This window comes from Bison bison, unplaced genomic scaffold, assembly GCF_000754665.1.
Source record: "Bison bison bison isolate TAMUID 2011002044 unplaced genomic scaffold, Bison_UMD1.0 scf7180017847889, whole genome shotgun sequence".
Classification (NCBI taxonomy): Eukaryota; Metazoa; Chordata; class Mammalia; order Artiodactyla; family Bovidae; genus Bison; species Bison bison.
Window position 1 is genome coordinate 38,603 of NW_011478462.1, and position 10,793 is coordinate 49,395.

General features: G+C 61.7%; 4 protein-coding genes across 6 annotated transcripts in view; 3 read left to right on the forward strand and 1 right to left on the reverse strand.

Annotated features, from left to right (window-relative positions):
* The first annotated feature begins 94 nt into the window (after positions 1-94).
* Positions 95-1,821, forward strand: LOC104991620 (cytochrome c1, heme protein, mitochondrial). The gene is made up of 7 exons (XM_010844175.1): positions 95-100; positions 161-357; positions 440-566; positions 652-809; positions 895-1,055; positions 1,307-1,407; positions 1,509-1,821. Exons 1-7 carry the CDS (start codon positions 95-97, stop codon positions 1,611-1,613), a joined length of 855 nt encoding a protein of 284 aa, XP_010842477.1. The 3' UTR covers positions 1,614-1,821.
* Positions 1,822-3,052: 1,231 nt separating this feature from the next.
* SHARPIN (SHANK-associated RH domain interactor) lies at positions 3,053-7,000 on the reverse strand. The gene is made up of 9 exons (XM_010844105.1): positions 6,359-7,000; positions 5,895-6,069; positions 4,277-4,414; positions 4,061-4,202; positions 3,886-3,976; positions 3,654-3,807; positions 3,456-3,574; positions 3,245-3,373; positions 3,053-3,174 (listed from the first exon to the last, which is right to left on the reverse strand). Exons 1-9 carry the CDS (start codon positions 6,554-6,556, stop codon positions 3,091-3,093), a joined length of 1,230 nt encoding a protein of 409 aa, XP_010842407.1. The 5' UTR covers positions 6,557-7,000; the 3' UTR covers positions 3,053-3,090.
* Positions 7,001-7,186: 186 nt separating this feature from the next.
* Positions 7,187-10,226, forward strand: MAF1 (MAF1 homolog (S. cerevisiae)). 3 transcript variants are annotated; one of them, XM_010844076.1, is made up of 8 exons: positions 7,226-7,535; positions 8,257-8,379; positions 8,483-8,611; positions 8,687-8,852; positions 8,983-9,104; positions 9,194-9,313; positions 9,473-9,613; positions 9,740-10,226. In XM_010844076.1, exons 2-8 carry the CDS (start codon positions 8,297-8,299, stop codon positions 9,759-9,761), a joined length of 783 nt encoding a protein of 260 aa, XP_010842378.1. In that variant the 5' UTR covers positions 7,226-7,535; positions 8,257-8,296; the 3' UTR covers positions 9,762-10,226. The 3 variants fall into 3 exon arrangements, with proteins under 3 accessions (XP_010842398.1, XP_010842378.1, XP_010842388.1); XM_010844086.1 differs by having other exon boundaries at positions 7,447-7,535; positions 8,131-8,379; XM_010844096.1 differs by lacking the exon at positions 9,473-9,613 and having other exon boundaries at positions 7,187-7,535.
* A 115-nt stretch (positions 10,227-10,341) lies between these two features.
* Positions 10,342-10,793, forward strand: part of LOC104991629 (WD repeat-containing protein KIAA1875-like) — a 6,246-nt gene continuing 5,794 nt past the window's right edge. Inside the window, exons 1-2 of the mRNA XM_010844187.1 lie at positions 10,342-10,471; positions 10,642-10,772. Of these exons, the coding sequence (XP_010842489.1) occupies positions 10,342-10,471; positions 10,642-10,772 (261 nt within the window). The remainder of the gene's footprint in view (positions 10,472-10,641; positions 10,773-10,793) is intronic.

A 10,793-nucleotide genomic window follows, 5' to 3' on the forward strand; every position in this document is an offset into this window, starting at 1 on the left:
GATCACGCCTCACATCTCCTCCTCGGGGACAGAGCGGGTCGAGGGGTCCGCGGCGGGGAGGGCAGTGGCGCGCGAGGTGGCCGGTGTTGGGTGCATGAGAGTCAGATCCACAGGTAGGGCTGGGTGGTGTTCTGAAAGGCGCTGAGCGGGACTCTTGCAGGCAGTGTCGTTGTCGTCGAAGTCTGGCCTGTCCCGGGGCCGGAAAGTGATTCTGTCAGCGCTGGGCATGCTGGCGGCAGGGGGTGCAGGGCTGGCAGTGGCTCTGCATTCTGCCGTGAGTGCTAGTGACCTGGAGCTGCACCCTCCCAGCTATCCGTGGTCCCACCGTGGCCTCCTCTCCTCCCTGGACCACACCAGGTGTGTGGCTGGCTGGGGGAGTTTATGGGTGGACCGGGTGGGGTGGAATCCTTGGCGCCCCTAACCCTGTCTCTCTCTCCAGCATCCGGAGGGGTTTCCAGGTGTACAAGCAGGTGTGCTCCTCCTGCCACAGCATGGACTATGTGGCCTACCGCCACCTGGTGGGCGTGTGCTACACAGAGGATGAAGCCAAGGCGCTGGCTGAGGAGGTGGGCACCGGGCATGCAAAGGACCCAAGTATTGGGGCTCCTGCTGTGCTGGACAGCAGGGTTGTGATGGGTCTCTCGGTGGCAGGTGGAGGTTCAGGACGGCCCCAATGAAGATGGGGAGATGTTCATGCGCCCAGGGAAGCTGTCTGACTACTTCCCCAAACCATACCCCAACCCCGAGGCTGCACGTGCAGCCAACAACGGAGCACTGCCCCCTGACCTCAGCTACATCGTGCGAGCTAGGTAAGGGGCTGCCTGCAGGGTGGTGTGGGGAGTGAGGAAGGCCCACCTCAGGCCAGAGGCTGAGGGCACTCCAATCTGGTCCCAGGCACGGTGGTGAGGACTACGTCTTTTCCTTGCTCACCGGCTACTGTGAGCCGCCCACTGGGGTGTCGCTGCGAGAAGGCCTCTACTTCAACCCTTATTTTCCTGGCCAGGCCATTGGCATGGCCCCTCCAATCTACAATGAGGTCTTGGAGTTTGATGATGGTGAGAGGCCCCCACCCTGGGGATGGGCAAGTTGGGTTCTGCTTTCCCTGTTTTCTTGCCCCAAGAGGCCTTGCCCCTTCCTTGGTTTGGGGCACTATGTATGTGTATGGAGAAGCATGGGTCAGATTCATATGACCCATGGTCAGATTCATACCATCTGTGTACTGGGGGTAGGGTTGGGTCTCATCCCTTTTGAAGCTTTGGGCAGGGACCCCCTCGGACAGCCCTTAGACCACTTGTCCTTGACTCAGGCACCCCAGCTACCATGTCCCAGGTAGCCAAGGATGTGTGTACCTTCCTGCGCTGGGCAGCTGAACCAGAACACGACCATCGCAAACGCATGGGGCTTAAGGTGAAGGGACTGGGCCGAGGGGCACGGTGGGCCTGGGGACAGGCTGGGAGCTGAGCAGGGGTTCTTTCTGCCTCCCTCCTCTGAGCCTGCCTCGTCCCCAGATGCTGCTGATGATGGGCTTGCTTCTGCCCCTGGTCTACGCCATGAAGCGGCATAAGTGGTCAGTCCTCAAGAGCCGAAAGCTGGCCTATCGGCCACCCAAGTGACCCTACCCGGTGTCTGTTTGCTGTCCTGAGCTTCAGGGTCCTCAGGCCCGGGAGCCACACTGGGCCTGCTGAGGTCTCAGGCAGCCCTCCGGCCAAGCCCCTCTTCCTCTGGGACAAGAGGGGGAGGGGCAGGAGCTGGGGCTCCAGTTCCAGATCGTTCAGCGCCCACTGTGGAAATAAATTAAGTTTCTCAACACACCTACCTGAACTATTGTGTGATGGGAGTATAAGTTTGCAGGGGACTCTGGGCTTCTCAAGTGGTGGTAGTGGTAAAGGACCCACCAGATGAGGGTTCAATCCCTGGGTCGGGGAAATCCCCTGTAGGAGGGCATGGCAACCCACTCCAGTATTTTTGCCTGGAGAATCCCATGGACAGAGGAGCCTGGCGGGCTACAGTCTATGGGGCCACAAGAATCAGACACAACTGAAGCAACTTAGCATGCATGTGTGTGCATGCGCGCGCGCACAAACACACACACACACACACACACACACACGATGGGACTGGGACCCTTGCCCTGAGAGCTCCTGGGGGTGCCCAGTGTAGTGTGGTCAGGATTTCCCTGCACGGACTGTTGGCTGAGAGTCCAGTCAGCACTGAATATAGGACAGGAAGCAGAGAACTGGAAAATAGCAACATTAATTAGAGTGGCGAGTACTTGGTCACAGGTGAAAAGGGGGTCCTGAGCCCTGCTGCAGTAATCAGAGTCAAGTAAAACCACTTGACTTTCATCCTGAGGACAGCAGGGGGCCCTGGTGCATATCAACCATGGAGAGGCTGGCCTCAAGTAGGAGCTGCAGGAGTTGATCCTAGGACTGGGGCTGGCTGGGAGAGGCGGGCAGCTCTCAGCCCTGCCAAGAAACAGGCAGGCAGAGGCCAGTGGAAGGAGCTTCTGGTCTCTTGGCTGGGCAGCTGGAGGTGCTTGCTGTAAACAGAATGGTCCCCATCTCTGAGTGGATGGCCCCCCCTGGCAGTCCACAGGATGGCTGGGAGTGGCCAGGTTTACACAGCCATGGACCTGTTAGTGGGTGGAGGGCCAGGGCGGTGCTTCTTGGCACTGGCCTGTGGCCCTGGCCAGGGCTCTTTGCTTCAGAGTTTTTCTTGTCCCCAAGCAGGGAGTGTGAGGGGCAGCAGGGTGGGAGCAGCCTAGAGAGGCGGCCAGAGTGGGGAGGGTGAGCGCCAAGAGGAGGGCAGGGTGTGTGTCTGAAGGGCCAGCCCAGGGGTCAGCAGATGGGGGGCGCCCTGCCCACCCTTGGCACCTGGGGAATGGGTGCCAGGCCCCCACGCCTTGCGACCTGCATTCCAAGTGTGCTCTTCGGTAGCCTCCTGGGCTCCACTGGGAAGGCCCCACCCACCAAAGACTGCCAGGGTTCCTCTCAGAGGGCTGTCTGCCCTCCATCCTCCCAGGCTGCAGGAAGGCACAGTGAAAGGGCATGTGGCCGGCTCAGAAGTGTCTTTAATGACTCCAGCGAGCAATCAGCAGAGGTTCCCTGAGAGGTTCAGGAGGGGGTCCAGGGACCTTGGGCCTGGAAGGGAAGGGCCATCCTCTCTCCGCGTGACCTGGAAGGAGGGGAAGATGGGTCATTCTGCTTGTTCTGTCCTGTCCCCTCCCCGCCTTTGCTCCTGGTACCTTTGGGAGCTGCTGGGTGGAGGCTGTGGGAAGGGGGTCCCAAGCACAGGGCCTCTGGGTGCTGCACATCTCACAGCCGGGGCGGCTTGGGGCGTTGATGAAGGTGCACGATGGGCAGGGCCAGCCGGGCTAGGGAGGTGAGCACACGGTTGCTGCTCACCTGCTTTCAATACCCACAGTGCCAAGGCCACCCAGCCCAGTCCCGGCGCACCTGAAGGGGGCTGGGCAGGCTGGAGCTGGTTGGCTTAGGGGTTGGGGGCAGCCCCAGTGACTGTGGGAACAGGCGGCCTAGTTCCCCATCCACCTTCTGGGGACGCTGAGGACTGCGTCCTGCGACAGAGGGGGTGAGACTCGGGACCATGGCGGGCTGCACTCCACCTTCCTCATCCCGCCCCAATCAAGGACTGACCTGGGGCTTCTCGGGGAGCTGAGAGCAGGTAGAGGAAAGCAGGGTCTCCATCCCGCTGGACCCCATAGAAAGCGAGGCTGTGTTCAGGGACACACAGGCACCTCCCGATGACCCAGCGCTGCACGGCCGGTGGGAAGCCAAACTCTGAGAACACCTGGGGCCAGGGTGTCAGAGTGTCACCCAGGCCGCCTCCCGCCACCCCCCACCCGGGTTCCCCAGACCACGTGCTCGCCTGCTCCTGGAGGGCCCTGATGGTGCAGTGGGGGTGAACCTGCAGTGAGACATGGGCAGAGGACGCAGCGTCTTCAACTGTGACCTGGAGCCTGGGCCAGAATGGAGGTCACAGGTAAGGATGGGGGACCTGAGAGGCCTGGGGGTCCGGGTGAGAAAGAGGTCCCAGGCCTTACCTGATGGGGCCAGGAGGAAAGTAGGCCTCCTGGAGCTGGACCCTGAGGGCCACATGACGCTGTGCCAGGATGGCTGCTGCTTGGGCTGCTCCCTTCTCATCCCCACCCTCTACGGCCCGGGTCAGGCGCCCTGCCAGCTCTTCTGCAGGGGAAGAGAGAGCCATCGCAACCCCACACTGGCTACTTCCCCCAGCCCCTCCGGCCGCCTGCCTTTACCTTTCTCCATCAAGTCTCCAGGGCTCCAAGGAAGATCCACCTTGGGCTTGGGGGCCTTGGGTGTGGGCACTTCAAGGGGACTGGGCGGGGAGACAGGGCGCGTTTCTGGGCCTAGGGCTGGGGGCAAGCTGTCACTACCTAGGAGGAAAGATGTGGGGTGGGCTGGTGGTCTCTTTGAGATCTGGCCCCCCACGGAGTACACACCAAGGCCTCTGCTGTCTCACCTCAGGCTTCCAGTACCTTTGTCTCCTCCCTCCTTAGCTCAGCCCAGCCCATGCCAGGGCCTTGCCTTGGCCCAGTCTTGGGCCTTGCACACCCCAGAGGTCCCTGCTGACTCCACTCAGAGTTGCACTTGGCTCTTTCTTGGGCTCTGGAGTCCTTCTGGCCTCCTTTGCTGCCCAGTCCCACCTGCAGCCCTCCTCCACAGGGGCTGGGCCACCTCTCTTGGCCTGTACAAGCCCTCTCAGCCAGCCAAGAAGCTCCCTGGGCCTCACAGCAGAACCAGCGGAAGTCTCCAGGAGTCCTGCAGTCAAGGTGGCCTCCTTCCAGGGAACTCCGACGTCTCTCCTGGCTCTGCCATCAGCACAGAGCACTCTGGGCTGATCCCATTCCAAACAACCCCTCTCCAGCTGGTGCTTGCCCTGAGCGTGCAACCGGCTCCCTTTCTTACCTCCCACTTACGCCCTGCCCATGTGGTGCAGATGCAGTTCCTTTGCTTCAATATTCTGAGCCATCTGCCCACTCACATAAGCAGGGCTCCCGAGCACCCAGCACCAGGCCTGCCTGGACTCTCTAAGGCCTTGAAGGAGTGCTTACTACAGGTGCAGAATACACATGTGGTGAACCAACGAACCAATGTATGCATGAAAGGCAAGTGTCTTTCTCCCTCCGCAGATGCTGCTGTCTGGACCTCTCTTCCATCTCACTAGGTGCTTTTTGCTCACCAGCTCACCTGTAGCATCTGTGAACTCCTTCCCTGATGCACTGGCTGCCTGCCGGACCCTCTCCTTGTTTCTGTCTTCTAGTGACCTTGGTTGACCTTTTCTACCCCCAACTTTTCCTCTTCAGAACCCAAGCTCCTTCTACCTCCTTTCCCTCCCACATGTTTTAAGAACCTGACTTCTATGCTCTCCCAAACAGGCCCTCTGCAGTGTCTGTTCCTTCCAGCTTCTCAACCATTAACTTTTCCATTCAAACCTCCAGGAAATCCAGCCAAGTCCTCTCCTAAGCATCTCTGGAAACATCCTTCCTCCCTCCAGGCCTGTCTGCATCACTCACACGAATGCAAGGCTCCACCAGTTTTCAGAAACTTGAATCTGAGCCTGTCACTCTCCCACTGAGTATCTTCCACGCTTCTGATAGTCTTGTCTTCTCACCCCGGTCCTGAGGGTCTGCATACACTGCCCCTCCACACCTGTCTGGCACTGCCTTCGGTCTCTGTTCCTTTTCTCTACTTCCTTACTCCTGGGAGTGCTCCCAAACCCCAGCAGCGGGCAAGAGGGGCTCAGCTTTCCCCATTACTGCCCCCATCCAAGCCTGGGGGGTTGGGGCTACTCCTGCCCTCTTGCAGAACAAACACTGGCCCCGGCCTGGTGAATCTTCACTCCAGGGCACTGACCATTCTGTCCTTCCACGGTAGCATCTCGGACTAGGGCTGCCCACCGCTGAGCTTCCTGAGGGTTGGCGAAGTGCAGGCTGAGAGTCCCAGGCCCTCCCGGTGGAGGCTGCAGCTCATGCTGGCAGGGGCCTCGGACTGTGTAGGAGACTGACTCCAAGGGCCACTCCAAAATGACCTGAGGAGAGGGAGAGTCCAGGCTCAGTGCCTCCCCCAGCATATACTGCATGATAATCAAAGGAATACAAGGTAACGTTTGTCGACTACTTACAACGTCCTAAGCCTTTTACTAGTGTTATTTTATGAAACCCTCACAGTAATCCTACAAAGGGAAGTACCAGCATTATCCCCATTTTACAGACAAGGAAACAGAAGCAAGGAAAAGATAACGGCAAGCGGCTAGCAAACGGAAAAGCCTGGCTTCAGGCTCAGTGGCCAGGCCGCGCGCCCCCGCCGGCCCCACTCACCGCCCCGGGGCCCGCGCCCAGCATTTCCAGCCGGAAGCGCCCTGGTCGCTCGGGGTCCGCACTCAGCTGCAGCCTCCGCGGCTGGGCCGCCACGTCCAGGCCGGCGCCCAGCGGCCTCACCGCGACATGCACGGCCAGGAGCACGGCGGCCGAGCCAGGGTCCGAGCCTGCGGCTGTGCCGCCCGCCGGCGGCGCCATCTCCTGTCCGGCCCCCGCACTGCCCCCCCGAGCCCGCTTCCGTGGCCTTAGGTCGTTGAACGCCTACACCGGCCGGAAACTGTAACCACGAGCCCGGGGTTCCGGGCGCTGCCCGAGCGTCGGAGCCTTCTGCCGCTCCCGCTTCGCCCACGATGGCGCTTGGCCCAAAGGTCTCCCGACAAAAGCGGGTGAGGCTGGGCTTGGACGCCTGTACTCCAGGCAGAGCGTCAGAGACGCCAGCACCGGCCACGAATGGAAGGCCCTAGAGGCTCGGGTTGGGGCTGAGCTCGGCGGTGCTTGTGAACCCAGTATCTAACTCCCAAGCCGAACGCTACTCCGGAGCCCCTTCTGGGCCGCAGCCCACCTCCCGCCGCTCACGCGGTTGCCTCTCTAGTCCACTAGGCCCTCCGGGGAACTGGGAAGCCACTGGGGCGGGGCCTCGAGGGCCGCGGCCAATGAACGCTAGGGTGGGAGGAGGGTTCGCACGGCCGGAGAAGATGATGGACAGGGGTCGTATCCAGTAGGAGCGGACATCGGGACTGAGCGGCGGATGCCACCCCCAATGACTGTGCGAGCCCCCGGTTCCGACGGCTGGAGCGGGCCATTCAGACGCGTGGGGCCGGACCTGGCAGACGCTTGTTGTTGTCCGGCTTCGGGAGGCAGAGGTCGTTCGCTCGCTTGCTCGGGCCCTCTGTGGCGGTCGGCGGACAAGTCGGTCGCGATAGTAGGGCGCCGTGCAGGGGCGAGGCTATGTCGCGGTGGCAGTCCGCAGGGGCCGGCAGGGCCGGGAGTAACGGGACGTCGCAGCGGAGCTTCTTCCCCCGGATACAGTGCGGCCCGAGCGGAGGCCGCGGCGCCTCCGCCCGTTCTTGAGAAGCCCGCGCCGCGCAAGGCCCACCCCGCCTTTTCAGCCGTATCGACGCCCATCGACCTGACCCTGCCGAGTCTGGCCCGGCCCGATTGAGCGCGGCGCAAGCAGGTAGGTGTACGCCCTGTGCCCGGCGGCGACCCGGGCTGTCCGGACTACAGTGCCCAGCGGGCTTCGCGCCGGCGCGCATGCGCGCACCCCCAGGCGCACGGCTGCCTGGGACGCGTAGTTCGTGCGCCCCGGCTGGGGTTTCCCCCGAGACCCGGCGGACGCTGGGGCGCCCTAGCGGCCTGTCTGGCCGACACTCCGGGGGCCTCAGGGCTTCTCTCCGCCTTCTCTCCTACTTTAGAAGGAAAACGGAGGAGCTCATGGGTTTCCTCTCTCCCTCACTAGAAAGCCGTCTGTAGAACAGGGAAGAGCGCCGCGTCCAGGCGACGGCAGAGCCGAGCCCCAGATGTCCTGGTTCCTTACCGGAAGCGGGTTTTCTGTCTTGCCGGAGGGAAACTGCAGGAGTCACGCCCCTTCGCGGACTCCCAGGGCTCTCCTTGGTGGGATGGGGAGTGTTGAGGGAGAGACTAACCCAGCGTCCTCGGGGTTAGCAGGATCCCCGGTGGGTCCCCCAGCCTGGCCAAAGAACTCCTGTGAGGTGCAGGAGGTGTAGCTGAGCTGGGCCTGGACTTGCCGATCTTACCGTTTCTCCCGCCAGTGCTGAAGGGCTGGAAGCAGGCTGCAGGAGGGGCCCAAGTTGTTTACAGCAGCACCTCTTACTGCGAGGAGGTCTGAAAGTGGAACCCCACGGGCCAGATTCCCATGGACTGATCTCCGTCCTCAGGCAGCACTAGCCCCTGGAGCACAGAACCCTTCCCGAGGACATGAAGCTGCTGGAGAACTCCAGCTTCGAGGCCATCAACTCACAGCTTACCGTGGAGACGGGAGATGCACATATCATTGGCAGGTGAGGTTGGGGCTCTGGGGGCTGGCCCCTTAGAGGCCACTCTGCACTGGTTCTGGTTGAGCATGGGAGGTGGCATGCTCCACGGTCCTGCCTGCGTCTCTAGGATTGAGAGCTACTCGTGTAAGATGGCGGGTGACGACAAGCACATGTTCAAGCAGTTCTGCCAGGAGGGCCAGCCACATGTGCTGGAGGCTCTGTCCCCACCCCAGACCTCAGGCCTCAGCCCCAGCAGGTGAGTAGGGGCAGGGCCTGCCTATAGGGGACTGGCGAATGGGCCAGCACGGGGCTGACACTTGTCTCTGTGCAGACTGAGTAAGAGCCAAGGTGGCGAGGATGAGGGCCCCCTCAGCGACAAGTGCAGCCGCAAGACCCTCTTCTACCTGATTGCCACGCTCAATGAGTCCTTCCGGCCGGACTACGACTTCAGCACAGCCCGCAGCCATGAGTTCAGCCGGGAGCCCAGCCTCAGCTGGGTGAGGGTGGGGCTGGGGAAGGGACCTGCAGGCCCACAGCCATCCCAGGTGTCCTCCCTAACTTAGCGTGCTCAGCCCGGTTCATTCCTGCTGCCGGGCTCCTTGTCAGCCCCGACTGTGACCATCCTAGGTGGTGAACGCAGTCAACTGCAGCCTGTTCTCAGCTGTCCGGGAGGACTTCAAGGCCCTGAAGCCACAACTGTGGAACGCGGTGGATGAGGAGATCTGCCTGGCTGAATGCGACATCTACAGGTGGGCTGGCGTCCCTGCATGGGGCGGGGGTCCTGGGTCTCCGTGGCACTGGGATCTCACACCACGTCTCACCCCCCACCCCGCCCCAGCTACAACCCAGACTTGGACTCAGACCCTTTTGGGGAAGATGGCAGCCTCTGGTCCTTCAACTACTTCTTCTACAACAAGCGGCTGAAACGGATTGTTTTCTTCAGCTGCCGCTCTATCAGGTTGGCTGGCACCTGTCTCCCTCCGTCCCCTACCTCCCTGTTTGGCCCACACACCTTTTCCCCACCCCATTCCTAACTTTCTCCTTCTCGGACATCCTCCCTGGAGTCAGCAGTAGGCTGGGGGCAGGCGATTTTAAGACTGGTCTCCCCTCCCCCCAGTGGATCCACCTACACTCCCTCGGAGGCAGGCAATGAGCTGGACATGGAGCTCGGGGAGGAAGATGAGGAGGAGGAGGAAGAGAGTGGAGGTGGAGGCAGCGAGGGTGGGCCTGAGGAGCCTGGAACCATGGAAGAGGACAGGTGTGAGATCGCCCCAGCAGCCTCCCTCCATGGACCTTGGGGTGGGCAGGGCAGGACAGGGCCCGCTCTGCCTGGGCTTCTGGGTGTGGGCTCCTCAGAGCTCACTGCACGCCACCCTTTGTGCAGGGTCCCGGTGATCTGTATGTGAAGAGAAGAAGCAGAGGCCCTAGCTTCACCCAGCTTCGAACAGGGCCTGGACCTGCCCACCTGAGGGCCCAGGTCCCGGCGCTGCCACAGCACCAGCCCACCCTAGGCCATGCCTGCCTAGCCCTTGGCTCTAGCCTGTGGCTGCCCACTCACCCCCACAGGCTGCTGCTGCCCACACTGTGGCTGGACTAGACAGCACAGGGCCTGGTGGGAAGAGCCACTGCCCTGCTCCCACAAACTGACACAGGCAGGGGCTGCTGGACCGCAGAGTTTATTTTTGTATTTTGTGTGGGCTCAGGCCTGGGCCTTCACACTCCAGCCTAAAGGGCCGGAGACCCAGCAAGTGGTCCCAGGGGTCATCTGCCCACTTGTACCCCGCCACCTTGCCCATTGGGCAGCGTGCACTGAGTGTCACTTTGCTGCAGCTGGTTTGTTTCCAATAAAAGTTTCTGTGACTTAGTGTGGACCTAGACTCACAAGGCGTCAGGGCGGGGCCTGCGTCGAGGGCGGGGCCTGCTGCGGCTGGTATCCTAGCAACGGTCTTAGGGGCGGTTGAGCCGCCTGGACCCAACGGTTTTGAAATGGAGTCGAAAGTGTTGGATGAAAGCAACCCGTATACAGTAGGAGGCGACTACCTGATTGTAGACCAAGAGCCATATGAGACCGACATTTATGAAGTCCCGGACCCGGGGCTCCTCAAGGAAGAGAGGGGTGAGGTGGCCTGGGCTCACTGAGGCACAGGTTCTGTCCTCGGGGAATGCAACGCTCCCTGGGCAGTCTTCTAACTGGGCAGGGCTCCGAGGAGGGCCCTTGGCTGCCCACGACCTCCAGAGTTAGGGACCCAAGACCACACTGTGATGACTTCCACTGCCGGTTCGCAGAGTCGTCATTTTCGGAGCGGGCCCCACAGCTTTTTACCAACAACTCGCAGTGGCAGAACATGGCTCAGAGTGCCCGTGCCCGCCAGCTGTGGCTGCTCCTGCGTACAGGCCTCCAGACCTTTGTGGGAAAGGTGCGGCTCGGGCATGGCGTC